This window comes from Mustela lutreola, chromosome 16 (assembly GCF_030435805.1).
Source record: "Mustela lutreola isolate mMusLut2 chromosome 16, mMusLut2.pri, whole genome shotgun sequence".
Taxonomy (NCBI): domain Eukaryota; kingdom Metazoa; phylum Chordata; class Mammalia; order Carnivora; family Mustelidae; genus Mustela; species Mustela lutreola.
Genome location: NC_081305.1, coordinates 6,314,019 through 6,332,419, shown reverse-complemented (window position 1 = coordinate 6,332,419; position 18,401 = coordinate 6,314,019). Strand labels below are relative to the sequence as shown.

The 18,401-nt window shown below is 53.7% G+C and overlaps 1 protein-coding gene across 1 annotated transcript in view; it reads left to right on the top strand.

The window, feature by feature from the left end:
• The first annotated feature begins 5,632 nt into the window (after positions 1–5,632).
• PLCG2 (phospholipase C gamma 2) overlaps positions 5,633–18,401 on the top strand; it is a 147,159-nt gene continuing 134,390 nt past the window's right edge. The window contains exons 1-2 of the mRNA XM_059153472.1: positions 5,633–5,717; positions 10,712–10,946. Of these exons, the coding sequence (XP_059009455.1) occupies positions 10,754–10,946 (193 nt within the window). The 5' untranslated portion in view covers positions 5,633–5,717; positions 10,712–10,753. The remainder of the gene's footprint in view (positions 5,718–10,711; positions 10,947–18,401) is intronic.

Sequence of the window (18,401 nt, the reverse complement as noted above, 5' to 3'; positions counted from 1 at the left end):
GGGACCCCGCAGGCTACGCCCATGACATTGTACCCCCACCAGTGACCCTGTTTTGCTTCACACTTCGGGCAGCCCCACACGGCGTCCAGCATCCAGGCAGATGCGGGATCCCATTCCTTGAGCAGGAGCGGAGACGGACTGGGCCTCGCGCCGGTGAAGGGTAACGGAGAGAAAGCGCGCTGCGGGCTGGGGGGGGGGGGCGTTCCTTCTTTCTTGCTTTCCCCCTTTCTGGCCTGGCTGGCAGGAGTGTCCGCTTTGGAAAGAATCTTCATCCTGTTGATGTCCTTGAACTTCTGACCACTCGGTGCCCGTCCCCCAGTCCCTCCTGGGCTTCCAGCGACATCAGATGGAAGACAGCCTTTTTGTGGGAGCCGAACACATCCAGACGCATGCGCCAGCCGTTAGAGGTAGGGCCTTTTGTCCTCCTCGAGAAACAGACTCAGGGACACTAAGTCACTTCCCCTGGGGACGCAAGGTAAGAAAGTGGCGGAGCCCGGATTCCCAGCCAGGCCTGTCCGCCTCCACATCCCGTATATTCAGCCGCCCCTCCACACTTGCTTTGGTTTTAACTGTCTTGATTTTACATGAGGCTGAGGGCCTGGGGGAAGGCGCTGCTCAGCCAGCTCTAAGCCCAGCGGGGACAGTGTGTCATCGACAGTGTGTCCAGGACTTGGATACGCATTAGCTGACTTGCTCCTCCACAGTAAACCTAACACTGATGAGGAGCCTGAGCCCCACAGAGCCTGGCAGCTGTGTGCGGAGCCATGCAGACTGTGAGGGGCGGAACTGGGCTTCAGAAATCGCTCGGTCTCACTCTGGAGCCCTCCCACCCTGGCCCTAGGCCCCCCTCCCCAATCTATAATATGCGCTCACGGGGTTGGACTTTGATGATGACTGTTGTCTTCCTGGAGCCCAGCAGTGCCTGGCTCCTGGAGGGAACTCAGCAAGTGTTTGTTGAATGAATAAATGAGCCCCAGCAGGAACCTGAGGCTTGAGAAGCCCAAAGAAAAGCCAGGGGACTGGAGACCCTTCCCAACTAGCCTCAGTTTAGGCAGCCAACTCCTACAACTCTAGCAATGAGACAAACGACCTGATTTGAAAGGGGGCAAAGGAACTGAATAGACAGTTCTCCAAAGAGGACATACAGAAGGGCAGTGAAGGTATGTGAAAAGACGCCCCACACCACTGGTCACCAGGGAAATGCAAATCAAAATGCAGACGAGATGCCCCTCACACCTGCCAGAGCACCTGGTATGAAAAAAAAAAAAAAGGTGACGGGTGTTGGAGAGGATGCGGAGACAGGGCAACCCTCGTGCCCTCTGGGTGGGAACGCACACCGGAGTTCCGCTGTGGAAGACAGCGAAGTGGTTCCTCACAAAATGAAAAGCAGAACCACCACGTGACCCAGCGGTCCCACTTCCAGTATCTGTATCCCCCAAACCGGAAGACAGGGTCGGGAAGAGAATCTGCATTCCCTCAGCAAGAATCACACCACCCGAGATGCAGAGACCATGTGCATGTCCAGAGATACGCAGTGGAGGAAATGGCATCTGTACCCAAGGCGGTTTTTCTGCCTTTAAAAAGTAGGAAATCCCCCCAAAAATAAATAAATAAAGTAAAATAAAATTTTAGGGTGCCTGGGTGGCTCAGTGGGTTAAGCCGCTGCCTTCAGCTCAGGTCATGATCTCAGGGTCCTGGGATCGAGTCCCGCATCGGGCTCTCTGCTCAGCAGGGAGCCTGCTTCCTCCTCTCTCTCTCTCTGCCTGCCTCTCCGCCTACTTGTGATCTCTCTCTGTCAAATAAATAAATCTTTAAAAAAAAAAATAAAATTTTAAAAGGCAGGAAATTTAAAAATAAACAAACAAACAAATAAATAAATAAAAGGCAGGAAATCCTACCATTTGCAGCGACGTGGACGGACCTGGAGGACTTCGTGCTAAGCCAGGTGAGCCCGTCCGAGGACAGCCGTGGCATGACCCCTCTCCTGTGTGACACCCAAGGGACTCAAGCTTCTAGACTCAGAGACTAGAATGGCAGTTGCCAGGAGCCGGGAGGAGAGGGGCAGGGGGAGGTGCTCAATGGTTGTAAACTTTCTGTCCCCCAAGCTGAGTAAATCCTAGAGCTCTGCTGTGCAACATGGTGTCTACAGTTGACAGTAACGGACTGCACGTCGTGACATGTGTTGAGGGCCCAGAAGCCTCCTCACCACCCACCCACGCACACAGTAGAACACCCAAAGCAACTACAGTGACAAAGGGACACAGGGAAGCATGTGGAGGACTTGGATAGGTTTGTTACCTTGGTTGTGGTGATGGTTACACACGTATACACGTAGCCAAACTTACCAGCTTGTACACGTTAATTGTGGGCAGCTTCTTGTAGAACAGTCATACCTCAATAAAACGGAGAAAGAAAATAGCAGAGGCTCTCCCCACCCCCACCCCCCGCCTCCCCCGGCTGCCAGGCCTGGCCTAACCCTGACGAGGTCTGAAGGCGGCCCTGGGTGGTACTTCCTCTCACAGAGGCCTGCCCGCCAGCAGCTGGGACTGGGCTTGTCCCCAGGGGACATGCACGTCTCTGAACAATGTCGGGAAAGGAAACCAAACGCAAAGGCTCTTGGGTTTTCTGCTCATTTTTGGCTCTGGGGGAGGAGGGGGAGGCCAGAAGGGCGAGGGGCTTTACTGGGGCCTGGGGAGAAGGGGCCAGGTTCGGAAGGCCCACCACGTAACAGGTAACAGTGAGAGGCTGTTACTTATCGAAAGCTGTGTTTTGCTGGGCTCTGTGTTACCCACTACCTTGAATTCTTTAAACAACTTTTTAAGGTAGATTTTTTTTTTTAAACAACTTTATTGAGATATGTCTTACATACACAATCCGGCCTCCTAAAAGGTACAGTGCAATGGCTTTGGGTATATTCACAGTTCTGTTCCAACACCTTTACAATTTTTGAACTTTCTCATCAAAGGGGAACCCTGTACCCCTCAGTCATCACCTTCCAGTACTTACATGCCCTCAGTCCTAGGCAACCACTCACTAGTCTACTTTCTGTCCCTATAGATTTGCCTATTTTGGACATCCCAAACGACAGAATGTTGGGGAAACTGGAGGCTCAGAGAGGGTGAATGACCAGCGTAAGTTCACACAGCTAAGAAAATGGCCTGAATCTAGGTCTCCCTGTTCTTCAAGTCCACACTTTCCTGCTACACCACAGGGCTCTTCTTCTTTCCAAGGACAACATTAAAAACAGCTCTGACAGTTGAAGCAGGATGCCTGATGAAGCTTGTCCCATTTAATCCTCACCACCCCCTGGGGAGGCAGGTTGGGCTATTATGCCCATTTTGCAGAGGGGGAAACAGAAACACCAAGGGCCTAATGGTCCAGGGCACCATGGCAGTTAGCCAATGGAAGAGGGTTATGGGGGTAAAAAAACAAGTACCTTCTGAGCACTGGCGGGGAGCACAGGATAAAAATTAAGGCAATTTTGATGAAAAGACCATTTTTTTCAGGTTATTCCTCCTTCCCCCTTCTTTCTTTTTATATGAAAAGGAAAAGAAAGTTCCCTCCACCCTTTGAGGTCACTTCCTGACCCATTTGTGAATCTGTGTGGTGTGGTTACAGCTTTACTTCTCCCTGCCTGAAGGCCTGGTAATGTTTGATGGGCAGTGGGGCTATGAGCCCGTGGGTGCCGGCACCAGACAGACCAGTGTTCAAATCCTGCCTCCAGACCCCATTGACTTGATACCCTCGGGTCCTCCCTGTGAAGGGTCCTCTTTTTTTTTTTTTTTTTTTTTCTTTGAGAGGGTGGCTTCTCCCGGTACCTACTGTGCTTTGGAAGAAAAATGTCGCTTTGTATTGGAGTCCTCCCAGAAGGCAGCGGGGTGGGGAGGGGCTAATGTCCCAATTATTTTGAGCAAACGAGCTGAAGTTTAGGAAAGGGAGATGAGGAACCCCAGCGACTCCTGTTCACTGCAGCAGACGCCTTTAGCTGTGCACGTGAAGATGAACAACGAGGCAAAGAAGAACAGCAAAGAAAAAAATATGAAGAAGCAAACCGCCCTCTACTGGGCCCATCTTCTCACTCAGATATTTGAGCTGCCAAGATGCTGTAGGCTTACGCCTGCAGGTTATAAGCGTGGACTACATGTTCTTCTTTCCTTGCCTGACCCCAGGGACCAGAGAAAGCTCCAGCCAGAATTAGCATCTGTTTGGACAGAGGTTAGGAGCCAAGGCTGCCAGGAGTGATCTCCAAAACTTCTGATTGCACACAGTGTCCTCTCGTCAGCAAGAGATTCAAGACGCTTCCCTATACAAGCAGATTTTGGAATAGTAGAATGTATACATATATGGTTGCACAAAGGTATCCTGCACATGGTCTAAGTAAAAGGTACCAAAATAAAAGTGTTAAAAAGGTTGATGGAAGTAATATATTAAGTTGGGAGTATTTACAAAAAAAAAAAAAAAAAAGGCAAAGAAATTTAACCTACAGTTAGGTATTATTTTTCTTGGAAATCGACCCCATCATTCCAAGTGGCTAACGTTTTAAGAAGCCTTTCAAAGATCTCTTTAGAAAACAGGGCAGTAAGGGGTCCTTGGAGCCTAGTCACCGGTACACTCCCGAGATGGGGCAGGGAAAGAAAGAATTCTATGGATTTTTGAGGTTGGTGAATGTGTCCTGTGGCTTCTCTTAGAACATTCGCAGTCGAGGCAACATTCAGAGTTTCAAAAAACGCTCTGAGGGCTCTGTAGGCGACCCACAGGCTGGCTTGAATCACCACGGAGACACCCGCGTCAAAGGTGCACGCGAAAAGTTGGAATAACATGATTTCGGGAAACGCAAGAATGGAAAAGAGCCGCCAACTAAGCAGCCCAAGTAGGCGTCTAGCGATCTCCTTGTGTGCTTAGCTCACAGGGGAGCCATTAAAAACAAATCTTACTGGGGGGGCGCCTGGGTGGCTCGGTGGGTTGGGCCGCTGCCTTCGGCTCGGGTCGTGGTCTCGGGGTCCTGGGATCGAGTCCCGCATCGGGCTCTCTGCTCAGCAGGGAGCCTGTTTCCTCCTCTCTCTCTGCCTGCCTCTCTGCCTACTTGTGATCTCTCTCTGTCCAAAAAACAAAAAACAAAAAACAAAAAAAACTTACTGGGAACGGGGAGATGGGTTCCCAGTTCCCCTTCCTCACAACAAACTTTGGGGGGCAGCGCTGCTCCGATCCGCCTGACAGATGGGGAAACTGAGGCTGGGCGTACTGAAGTGGTTTGGCCCCGGTAGCAGGAGGTGGTCGGACACCAGCGCAGCCTCGGTGACGACTTCAAACTCCGGCCCGCGAACGGCGGTGTCCAGGAGACCATCAGTTTCTTTATTGCACGCGCAGCACCTGGACGCGGGAGGCGCCGCATAAATGCTACGCCGGCGCCTGCGGGTGCTCGCCCTCCCTCGCCAGCGGCCTCGGGCAGCTCGTCCCCACCCCGACCCCCCCGCCCGGCCCACGCCCGCGGCCTCAGTTTCCTCCCCGGGCCGCATACGAGGGGCCCGGGGTGCGCGGCGCGGCGGGCGGGGCAGGGCGGCCTCGGGGCGCCGGGGGCGGGCCGGGGCGCGCGGGGCGGCCCCCAGGAGTCACGTGGCGCGCGGCAGCGGCCGAAGCAGAAGTCGCGGCGGCCGCGTTGGAGGGCGCGCGCCGCAGGGAGTGCCCGGAGCCGGGACCCGCGGCGGGGGCACGGCCAGGTGAGCGGCCCGGCTGGGGGGGAGCGCGCGCGGGCGCCCGGGGTGCGCGGGGGGGACCCGCGCTCCGAGTGGAGGAGCGCCGCGGGGCGCGGGCAGGAGCGGGGCGCGCCGTCGGGGGCCCCCTGCCTGCTGTGCCCCGGGCCGGGCGGCGCAGGCGGGGGTCGGGGCCTGGCCGCCGGCCACTTCCTCACCGGGAGCGGCGCCATCTCGGCGCTCCGTGCGGGCGGACGCCCCGGCTTTGAATGGGAACCCGGAGGAGGCGGCGCCGCTCGCGGGCGGGTGGGTCGCGCTGGCGTCGGCGTTCAAGGCTCCGGTGGCCGCGAGGCCCCGCGCGGGGTCTGGCTGTGTTTCCCCGCCACGTCGGTGCCCGGGGCTCGCTGACTGCGGGCGGCCCGGCGCGCCCCCGGCACTGCCGGGTACCACGCAGGTGGGTGGGTGCGGGCGGGTGGGTGGGTGGCTGGGTGATACCCCGGCCGGCGCAGCCCTCGCCCAGAAGAGACTGGCAGAGCGTAGGGGATTCGCGATTCCCGCTCCCACCCCACAGTTGTGTGCATAATTATATGTGTTTGTGCGTTTTCCTGGTTCTGGTTTGGAATCCCAACGAGGTCATCCCGCCCCATCGCGGAAGCATTTGAGGGAAAACGGCTCTTTTTAACAAGGGTTGGCGCCTGGAGTCTGGTGGAGAATGGGGAGGGGCTCTTCGAGCGCTCTGGTCTTAAAACGGACTGAAAAAGTCTGCTGGGTTGAGGGGGGTGACGTGGCACAAGGGCACAGGTGGCCTTGTTAATCAACTTAATTTGAATGTCAGTTCCAGCTGTGTGACCCTGGGCACGTTGAAGAAACCTCTCGGTGCCTCAGTTCCTTACCCAGGATACTGGGGCTACTCAAAGCTGCATTCCACGGCTTTTGAATTTTAGAATTGGGGCCCATCTATGAAAAGGGTGCCCTGACCAGTTATTGACCCTCCCTGGCTAAGGGCCTTGCTTGGCCTTGGCCATCATCCTTAGCTACAGTTTTGCAGAGAGAGGCGGATTGGGGGGCCCCATGCCGGGCCCAGGCACTTCGCCTGCTGCAAAGGTGTGTGTGCCTTGTGTATACCGGTTCAGGCTTCATGGATACAGAAACTGCCTAATGCTGCTGCCGCCTCCCCAAGCCAGTCCGGCCATCCCCACCTCTCTTCTCCCCTCCTACATGCTTCCCCTGCACCTTGAGCGTGTCACTCTTGTCTAGAAGAGGCAACGTGGGGACCCCATGAATAGCCCTTTTGCTGGGTGGAGTTGGTGAGAAATTGCAAGCAAGAAAACTTCAGAACCTTTCTTAATTTAGAAAACAGTAAAAACCCAAGAACGAAAAGCTCATCTGTATGTTACCACTTAAATTAATAAAAAGTCAAGACCTCGTCTCTCCCCTCCCCTCCTCTGAAAGTAACCACTTTCGCTAGATTTATACCCGCGCAGCCTTTGAAAAAACCTAATTCTGTGATGCATCCAGGTTTGCCACTCTTCTTTCATCTCTTTTGTGAATCTTTCAGGATTCCATTGCTTGGAAATTTTCCTGCTATCTGATAGCTGCTGAGCCCTCTTTAGTGTGCATGTCCCATGAGTTCTGTAAGGGACCTCCCTGCCAGTGGTGGTCTTTTCTGTTACAAATAATGCTTCTGCGAACATTTTTGTGTTTCTGCACCTAGGTGACTGCTGATCAAAGCATTCGCATGTTTCACGGTTTGATGATCACAGGTCGCCCCCTTAAAAACAACAACAACAACAACAACAGACAACACTCATTCTCCTTCCTCCCTACAATGGTTGACACTGGCTGTTCTTCCAGCAAAAACCTCCTGCTGCAGGGTCGGGGGAGACGCAGCCGTCCCCACCTTCCTTTGAGCTGCTGGGGGGGGGGGGGTCAGCTACCTCCCCGCAATGTGACTGTGCAGAGTTTAACAGAGGATTGTTCTGTGGGATTTCTTATGCACCCCTGTATGGGGCTAACGTACACCAAGGAGGAGAAAACGTCCCTGCTTCCTGGTTCTGGGTCCTGGTAGCCCAAAAGTATTTCAAGAAGAACATGACAAGTAGAAATGGCAAAACCTCTTATTAAATCTCGGACACCATAAGTCATTTTGCAAAGTTAGCCAAGGAGGATGAGAAACAGGACCAAACAAGGGATTTCAAAGCCCTTTCTTTCCTCTCTCCCTGTCTTTCTCCCTTTTTGTTTGTTTGTTTGTTTGTTTGTTTCATTTCTTCCTTCCTTTCTCTTTCTTTCTTTCAGCAAAAGCAAAATGGAAATTGCCTATGATGGCTAGTGCCCTCCCTTGGGGAGAAGGCCTTGGACACTTCCTTGCCTTCGTTGCTGAAGCATCAGACTCTGGAAGCGTGAGTCAGGAGCTGGCTGGATTTTTTGGTTGACTGCAAGGATCTTGTGGCCATGAGGACCTCTTTCTTGGCGAGAGGCAACAGGAGAGACTTGATGTTGATAGTTGGGCCAATCCACTGGGCTTCTGAGTGGAAGTAACCAGAATCTTGGGGAAGGTTATGTCCAAGGCCTTCCCAGAGCCAGAGTCAGAAAGAACTGAGGGTCCCTGTGCCTCCGGGCAGGCAAGTTTAACCGGGGTGGAGGTGTTGTGAGAGGGTACGTGTCCCCTGTTTATGCCCTGCTGTACGTTGGCCTGGAGACCGAGGAGGGAACTCCAGGGGCACATGGCTGGGGAGTGGTCAGCCCAGTGGGGAGCTGCAGAGCTGGGAACAGGTGCAGATCCTCTTCCTGCCGCTTTCCAGCTGCGTGACCTTGGACAAGGCCTTCATACTCTCTTGAGAGGGGTGGGAGGGCCAAACTAGTTCCTTTCGGGCCAGATTCTGCTGCAGAATTCTGAGTTCCAGAGGTCAGATGCTGAATGAGCGGGGACGTGGGATTCAGAGCAGGGTTCTCATCCCGGTGCTGCCAGGTTCCTGTGTGACCTTGATACGTAATTTCCCCTCTCAGGGTTTGGGTTTTCACCTCTGCTCATTCTCGTTGAGTTTAATGAGATAAACCAGGTATAGCAGGTGCTAGCCCCCTGGGGAAAGCCGGTAAACAGCTGGTTCACCAGGAGGAGACTGGTCACGAGTACCTTGTTCACAGGCTTGACTGGACGACGGGGCGATGAGGCAGGAGGCTCATCTCCGAGTCTGTGGCCCAGCCTAGGAGGCCTGCAGCGTGCTGGGCCTTTGCTTAAGCCCGTTCCTCTGATGAGAACACTGTTCCCTCCTGCTTCACCTTTTAAGAGGATTGGATTCAGATATTCTCTCCTCCCAGAAGCTTCCTCTGACCGAAGTAGGGGTTGAGCTGACAGGTGTGATTCCAAGTGGGGAGAGAGCAGGTGGAAATCATGGTTTTATCTCCAGCTGCCAGACACCTGCGGAAGGTGCCTTTGGCGACAGGCCTGAGTGGGAGCGAGGAGGGGACAAAGGGCAGGGCCTGGGCCACTCCCCACTCTCTCTCATTTGAATGCCAGTTCCCAGCTCCGTTCCCGGCACAGGGGGACACTCATCCTGTTGAACAACGGCTGGATGACTGTTACCTGAGGTCCTGCCAGAGGCTGGGACTGAACTTCTGTTGTAGCTTTCAGTCTTTTCAGTGCCCCCCTTGAGACTGGTATTATCCCCATTTTATAGATGAGGGAACTGAGGCCCTCATTATGAGCAGCTTGGCAGGAGGCTTTCCAAAGGCAGATCCAGAGGGAAGGCTTGCATGACCTTGGCTGAACACCTGCCTCTCTACAGAGTAACGCTGTGGGCTCCTAATCCTGTGGGATTTGCGGGGGGAAGTGGGGAGGAGACAAGATGCAGGGAACAATTGATGGCAGTAGTAGCCGTAGCTAAATCTGGGGATCCCTGACTTTGCATCACTGTTTGAAGGGCCCCAAGATATACTATCCAGTTTAATCCTTCCAAGAACCTTGGAGGTCTGTCTTCCCCTTTCCAAGGAAATAAGGTTCCGGGGCAGGGGAGGGTCTAGAACGTCTTCCCTTGGGCTCCCCTCTGCAGAGTGGGGGGTTCCAGAGCCAGTGCTCAGGCCACCATGGCAGCACACTGGTCAGAGGGGTTGACGGGATTTCATCTTGTTCAAAACGTGCCCTCCACCTGGCTCCCGATCTGCACTGGATGGTGGGGGCTGGGGCAGAAACAGGAGACCAGCTGGGCGATGAGAGCAATCCAGGTGTGAGATCCAGGGAGGAGCCCGGGAGCCGGGAAGATGGGTTGCATTTGCTGATGGTTTGGATGTGGGTGTGAGTATGGCCAGACAGGGTTGGCTGCAGGATTTGGGGTCTGGCGTCTCTCTGTGTGCCCGAGTGTTGCTCCAGAATGTTTATTGTACACTGAGCAGAATGCGGGGTGCCCCTCGCCATCCCAACAGCCTGTTATAGAAGGGATGCAGCTGAGACTTATGGAGGTCACGCAGCCGACCCAGGGCCACACACCAGGCCTCGAACTTGGGGCTGCCAGGCCCTGACATTTTCTCTCCTTTTGGCTCTGTTTCCTTGCAGAGGTCTTCACAGACACATTCTGGTGTGGCTTAGTATTATTTTTTTTCTGTTCCCAACTTCACTTAGGAAGTAAGGGGATGCTGAGGAGAGAGTCTAGACAGAACAGAAAAGGATGCTGGGGCGGGGTGGCGGTGGGGGGGCTGGGGCCCGACTGGGCTGCTTTGTCTATTCAAATCTTTGACAGTGTGGAAGCGTGTAGGACGGTAGGGGTCACTGCCAGGCTGGGGTGATTTGGTTATTCAAAGTCAGGATAACAGTTCGGTCTCTGAGGCCAGGGAGGTCCTCCCCCATCTCCACTTCTATTTAAACCTCCGTGTCCTAGACGGGCAGTCTGAAGGGTCCACGATTCCCCGCCACCAGAACCTCCTTGTAAAACTCATGCTGATGGGCATGAGACAGGATTTCGACTGTTAACTTGTCCTCCCGACCCAGTTAACAAAACCCAACTTACTCCTTCATTCTGCCCTTGCAGCATCCTCTTTCCTCACTGCTCCCACCCCCGCCTCCGCCGACAATGACTGCCCCGGCCAACGTGGACACCCTCCCCGAGCACGAGAAGAGTCAGATCAAGAGGGCGCTGGAGCTGGGCACGGTGATGACGGTGTTCAGCTTCCGCAAGTCCACCCCGGAGCGGAGGACCGTCCAAGTCATCATGGAGACCCGCCAGGTGGCCTGGAGCAAGACCGCCGACAAGATCGAGGGTTTCTGTGAGTCGCCCTGGAGCCCCGGCCCGTCTGCGCGTGCTGGCTCCACACCTTCTCTCCTCCTTCTGGAAATGCACGGGTGGCCGTTCTGCCTGGGTCTTCTCCGCTGGGGTTTAGAGCGGGTGGGGGTAGTTCAGCCAGAAACACCCTGGTGAAGCGACAGAGGCTTGCATGGGCCAGCTTGGAAGTGACATTGCGGTGGCTCACCTGGGCTGGCAGGATGTGCGCCCTGCTGGACGGCACTGCGGACCCTTTAGTTTCTGCTGCTGGTCAAGCGCTCTGCCCTCCTCCCGGCCCAGGGACAGAGCTGCAGAGACTGAGGCCTTGCGAGCCACATGCCTGTTTGGTTTTACCAAGAACCACAGAACCAGGGGCCTTCGCTCTGGGTGGGCAGAGACTGTCACTGAGGGTTCTGTAGCTTTTAAATGAAGTTCTGGTCCTTGGGGCGGGGTCTTCTGTCCCCACCCGCCTTAGATTGGGCAATTCGCTCAGTTCCTAAAGTTTCTAAGCCTTTTTTTTTTTTTAAACAAACGAAGTAAGAAGGCTTAAGCAATTTTCAGTTGCAGACTTGCTTTAATTTGCCTTTTCTTTTAAATGGACTCCTTTAAAACATCAGTGCAATTGAAAAATTAAAATACACATTGGGGAGAAGAAATCAAACAATTCATTAATACAGATCTCTCCTCCCCAGCCCCACCCTGTGCCCCAGGGGCGAGCTCATTACCAAGCTCTCTGTCTTCCAGAGTATTCTGTGCTTGGGTCCTGTGCAGGTTGCCTTTTTTTTTTTTTTTTTTTTTTTTTGCAGGATGGGTCCCTACTACTTAAACTTCTGTGCCTTGGTTTCTTTTTCTAATGATTATTTGGAGGTGTTCTGATCCATACATGAGTCTACCTGATTCTTTTGCGGCCACATGGCGTCTGACTGCTCCTAAGGGTCTGAGCCCCCGGAGATGGACATGGAGTTTATTTCTGGTCTTTTGCTATTAGCTGCTGCTGCCATGCTTGCATTCTCCCCCGCCTCCCCCCCCTTTTTTGATAATAGTGCTGTTGAGATAGAATTCACATTCCCCACAATTCAGCCACTGAAAATGATCAATTCAGTGGGTTTTAGTATATTCACAGGTCTGTGCAATCAACCACCTCCATCAATTTTAGGACCTTTTCATCACCTCAGAAAGAAACCCTGCCCCTGGCGGCTCTCATCCGCCTCCCTTGCCCTAAGTAACCCCGAGTCCACATTCTGTCTCCGTAGAATGTCCTGTTCTGGACGTTCCCTACAAATGGAATTCTGTAATACGAGGCCTATAGTGTCTGGCGTCACTCCCTTGGCGTGATGTTCCCAGGGTCCATCCATGCCGGGGTGCGTGTCGGGACATCATTCCTCTGTGCGGTTAAGCCGTACCCCATTGTGTGGATTTCCTGCCCACCCATGGACTTTGGGTTGCTGCTACTTTGTGGCAACTGTGAATCCTGTGGCTGAGAGCCTTCGTGTGTGTAAATCTTCCTGTGGGTGTATGTTTTCATTTCTCTTGGGCATATGCCTGGGAGTGTAACTGCTGGGTCATATGGTAACTATGTTTAATTATTTTAGGAACTGCCAGACTGTTTCCAAGGGGGTTACAGCATTTGGCGTTCCCACCAGCCATGTGTGGGGGTCATTCTCGCATGCTTTTCTTTCTCTGACCTGGGCGCCCCTGAAGGACAGCTTCCTAGAAGTGTTATTTCTGAGTCAAAGGGCAGTTTGGCAGCACCGCCCCCCCCCGCCCCCATCACCCGTGAGGTCCCTGTTCCCAAGCTTGAAGCCCTGCTGCAGTGGATTCTGAACTTGGGCATTCAGAGATGGACTCTGCTAGCCTGGCATTTTTCTCCATTCGACTTCTTGTCATGAGTCCGATGAAACAGCTTTCCCAAAGGCTTCTCCTAGCTTTGGAGCCAAGCAGGTCTCGGGTGGCACAGAGCCCAAAACCCGGCTTTGAAAATGCCCTTGTGAGTGAGCATCCGACTTTCCTCCTGAGTTTGCTTGCATTTGGCTGCACTTGACCTCCCAAGTGGCCCGGAACCCTGTTGAAGCTGGGGTGGGGGTGGGGCCTGCAGGGTAAAGGCAGGAGTACCATGCTGAGAGGGGGCAGTGGGTCCCAAGCTTGACTGACAATCAGAAATGCCCGGGGGGCTTTTAAAAGCACAAGCTACCAGAACCTTCTCCTGAAGCTCATTGTAAGGGGCGTGACGTGGGATTTTGGCTCCTGAAATCCGTGTCCTGTAGCTCTCCACTTTCAGTTAAATAAATGCAGTTCTGTCTTCTCCCTGGAGAGTTTGAAGATGGCTGTCATTCACCAGGTGGTTGGGGATTCAGTGTTTTAATCCTCTCCCCAGTGGTCCTGGTAATTAGCTGGGCTTGGTGTATGCTGCTGCTGAGACTTCCACGCATCCTGCTCTCCTTCCTTCAGCAGCTGAGCGTGGGCTCTGCCGGGCACTGTCCTAGGTACTGAAGATGCGGACGCAATTAGCTTCCGATCCTCACCGAGCCGGCTGTGTTGCACGATGTGCAAGCAGCACGGGGTTTGACGGGGAGCACTGTGTGAGGAGCATGGCTGTGTGGCCGTGGGCGAGCTCCATCTGCTTTCTGAGATTTAATTCTCTCGTCTCTAGAAAAGGAATGCTGCTGGTGTCCACCCAGCAGGGTTACGGCTGGGAATGAATAGATGAGTTAATGATCTGTCAGATGGCTTCAAGATGGTGTGTGGCACGGGCTCGGCACTCACGCAGCGGGAACCTCTGCGGTATGTTCGCCATTCTTGCTGCTAACGACTGGTGTCCAGCTTGTCTGCGGGTGGCAAAGTCTTGCTCACGTGTTTGGACTTTTTCTGGAGGGCAGCGGGGGTCCACCGAAGGGTTTGCAGACGACGCAATCCCATTGGCATTTTGAAATGTGCTCCGGCCGTCCTGTGTGAGATGGCTGTGTTCTTGGTAAAGAAACTGAGAAAGCCAGTTCTGGGGGAAAGAGCTTAGTAACTGTGCTCCCTGCCCACTCAGAGCAAGCCTCTAGGTCCTTGATGAGGCCTCTCAGGGCCCAGTTTCCAGCCCGCTGTTGTAAGGGTGACCTCCCGAGGGGGACCCAGGCCACAGTGTCCCGTCAAGGCTGCTAGTTAGCAGGACCATGCAGGTTACTGGGATGCCTGCTGGCTAGCATGAGGGAGCATGGGCAGGTGGCTTTGGAGACCTTGGCAGATGGTGTTTGACTTGTGGACAGGTATCCCACAACTCCCCCCCGCCCTGCCGCTCACGGAGGCCAGGGTCTTAGTAGACACACATGGGTCCTGCTATCTAAAGCAGGGAGTGGTTCTCTCCAGGGTGATCTTCCCCTCCCCGACGCGCAACGCCCCACCACAACCAGGAGCCTGTAGCAATGCTTGGAGATAATTTTAATTGTCATCATTGGGGATGGGGCGTCTGTTCCTGGCATCACATAGATCCAGGCCACGGATGTTTCCAAACCTCCTACAATGCACAGGACAGCCCGTACTGTGCATAATCCAGTACCAACTGTCCGTGGGGCCAATGGTGGAGAAACGCTGATTTCAGGTGACGTGTTGCTTTGCTTGGAGCCATGAAGTGTCAGTGGGTCTAACAGTCTCTCGGCCCCTGCCGTGGAGAGGCACTTACACGTGTTCAGCCCCTATTGGCTGTCCTGTCCGGAGCTGGACCGTGGGGCGAGAGGAAGAAGTGTGGGGCCCCAGCCCCGGTGGGGAACGGACTCCGCAGCCAGCCATGGGGGGGATCATGTGGCGAGGACCAGTGAGGGTCTGGCCTGTAGCGTGTGAGCAAGGGTGGCTCTTAACCCACTTGGGTGTGAGGGACATGGTGGGCAATAGGGGGAGGCCTCCTCGCAGGGGAGCTTCTCGTGGGGGGAGTTGAGGGAGGGGCTGCCAGGTGCCTGCAGGCTGGCTGTCCTGACATGGGGTCCTGGGTGCCCCTGACCATGGCCGAGGAGGTTTGTGGGTCAGAGATTAGGGCAGGCCCCCCCTGGGTGAGTTTACTCTTTGTGGCCTAGACTGAGGTCATTTGGTGGGATGCAACTGGTGTGTCCCTTGGTCTGGAAGGTTCCAGAATCTTCACTCCCACATCTGGCATCCTGGTGGCAATGGCTGACTGTCTTCCTGCCTCTAGCTAGTCCCAAAGTAGTTGGATTTAAGATGGTGCTTGGCATCCCCCCAGAGGGTGTGTTCCGAGAGTCCTAGGCGGAAGCTGCAGGGCTTCTTAGGGCTTAGCCGCAAGTCCCAGCACGTCCTTTGTACCAGCTCAGGTCATCAAGGCCAAGTTGGGTTTAAGAAATGGGGAATCTCCTCTTGGAGGAGGAGAGGCTTGTGTGTCCAGGGTGGGAAGGGGCTGGTAGTCCCTGGCCACCGTGAGGGCACCTGGACTCCAGATCCAGATTTGTAGCTCAAGAGTATGTGCTCTGGGGTGCCCTGTGCCTCAGTTTCCCTCTCTGCCAAAGTGAGATGATAGCTCCTACCGAGTATGAATTAGATGAATTTTAGGATAGGCAAAAGTTCAGTGGATTTTATGTACTTTTTGTTTTTTTTAAATATGTGGGAGGTACTGCGTAATTGGAATGTAACACAATAAAAGAAAAAAAAGACATTGGTAGGGCGTCCCAAGGCCTGGCTTGTAATGAAGACTGGATCTTGAACCACTGACCTTGGCTGTCTGTCTTCCTCTTGCTTTCCAAGGGAATGGTAAGATGGTGACTGGGATTCCCTCCAGCCCTGGCCTCCTGGAGCGCTCCTGAATATAGGGAGGGAGCTCGTGGGACAGCTGGGAACTGCTGTGTGTGTCGTTTTTCTTCCTTCCGGGGGCACCAGCTGAGTCTCCTATAGAAAAGAGCCCACTTGGGTTAAACCTTCAGGGTCTTCCTGCATCTTCTGCATTTGGGAGGCCTGGAATGTGTCTCCGGAACTGACGAGACTCCCCCTGTTTGTGGAGTCAGTATAGGGCTGGTGAGGCCATGAGCTCCTTTGAGGGAGCGGACCGCAGCCGTCTCGACTGAATGGGCTTGTTTCCTGAGGCTTTCACTTGAGCTTGTGCATGTTTTCTCCATCTGCTTATTTTTGGCAAGTTGTGGCTGCCCATGAATTGAGAGGTTCTCGGAAATAGGAGCTGTCCTGGTGCCCTGGTGTGGGGTTCTTGGCTTGCCCTCCCGAGGATGATGCTGGCGTGGCTGATGACGAGAGCCGCCTCTGACCAGTGCTGTCTGTGTACTGGTCCCGTGTGCAAGCGCGTCATGTACACTGGCCCGTCAGCTCCTCACAGCGACCCCAGGACGCAGGCATTCTCCCCGAGCTATTTACGAGGACACGGAGTCCTGGGGATCTAGGAGCTGTGCCCAAGGCCACACAGCCGCAAAAGGGCAGAACTACACTTTGTGCTCATACTGTCTGCCTTCAGAGTCCCGAATCTTCTTCCTGCTGTGTTTCTTTGTCCTCCTGGGGGCTCTCGGCTGGTGCAGTTCTGTGTGTGATAGAGAAGGACTCTGCTGGGGACCCAGGAACAGTGGCTCTGCTCAGACTTTATTGTTGACAACGGTGGCAGTGGGGAGCATCCCTTCCTTCTGTGTGCAGAGGACACGCTCTGCGGGGTGCTGGACATGCCGGGAGGAAGGGAGCTCTCCAAGCGCCCTGGGGAGCAGGGGGACAGGCGCGCCAGGAAACTGCACAGCGTGGACGAGTGCTGACAGCCAGGGCCGGTGAAAGGGTGGAGGTTGCTGTTTTTTGGCTAGTTCTGAAATCCCGCCTGGGCTTCATAGTCATTTAAAAAAAAAAAATTTTTTTTTTGAAAGTTGTTATTTTTTCAAAATGTTTTCAAAACATTGGAGAAGTGGCTGTTTTTCCGCGGGCGTGCTCCATCTAAGAAGAAACCCACATTCTTTCAGTCAAACATCCCATCAGAGAGAAGACTCAGCCAATGTCTTCCCTGTCTGTAAACTGATTTATTGGTTGATTTAGATGTGCAGTACCAGTACACGATAGCACAGGCTCTAGATCCCAGTGCCTGGGGTCTGATCCCAGCCCTGCCCCTTAGCTGGGGTGTGATCTGGGGCCACTTGTCATCGCTTTGTGTCCCCATTTCCATGCCTTTAAAAAGACTAATGGGAGGGCGCCTGGGTGGCTCAGTGGGTTAAGCCGCTGCATTCGGCTCGGGTCATGATCTCGGGGTCCTGGGATCGAGTCCCGCATCGGGCTCTCTGCTCAGTGGGGAGCCTGCTTCCTCCTCTCTCTCTGCCGGCCTCTCTGCCTGCTTATGATCTCTCTCTGTCAAATAAATAAATAAAATCTTAAAAAAAAAAAAAGACTAATGGGAGACCCAACTGCACGAGACCTTGGGGAGCATTAAATGAGTGCATGGGAAATGCTTTCACCATTGATGACACAGTGGAGTCAGATGCGCATGTCTTAGCTGCTCTTGTCATCCTTGTCACGGTCACTGTCACTGTCCTAACCAAACATAAAGGCAAATGGTACTATAGAAAGGATGAGATGAAAATGAGAACTCCCATCCACATAGTGATTTTCCTTCCTGACCCTCTCTGGGGTCTATATTCTCCATGATAGAGATTGCTGGTGTAAAAAATAGAATTGACCTTTTTATTCTCTTTTTCTTTCGTTCTTTCTTCCTTCCTTCCTTCCTATCTTTCTTTCTTTCTTAAAGCATGCACGGGGTGGGGAGGGGAGGAGCAGAGGGAGAGGGACAAACAGACTCCATGTTGAGTGCGGAGCCTGATGTAGGGCTCGATCTCACAACACTGACATCATGATCTGAGCTGAAATCAAGAGTTGGACGCTTAACCACGATCGATCCAAGAGTTGACAGAATCACCCAGGAACCCCAGATTTTTTATTCTTGGTATTGACTCAGACCTGCTTGTACGCTGGGTAGGTAAGGACTTGGTTTCTGTGGTTGTCCAAGGGCTTTCGGTCAGATAATGATCACTTGATGTTCTTAGAGTTTATCCCTTTGTTGATTTAGGAAATACTCAGAGAGGACTGAGTGAGTGTTGGGAGTCACACTTGCTGTTGGGGGTGAAGTGGTGAACAGGGTCATGGAGATCTGTAAAGCAGCCTCTAGTGTCTGTAGTTTTATGGGGAAGAAAAAGCCAAACTAGTCATTTGATCATTTTGGATCGTGATGGCTGCTAGGAAGAAAGAAACCGGGCGCTGTGACGGAGTGACCAGTGAAGAACACTGTTAGTAGGGCTGGTCTCCGAGAAACCTCTCAGTGGAGGTGACTTTTGAGCTGAGACTTAGTGGGTGAGGAGAGAGCCACGGGAAGCTCTGTGGGGACAGCATTCCAGGCAGAGGGCACGGCAGCCAGGCTTCTACGTGAGTCAGGGACAAAGTTCAGTGACCAAAGATTTCTTCGTACAGTATGAGTTAATCACCCAAGTCATGAAACAGTGGGTGG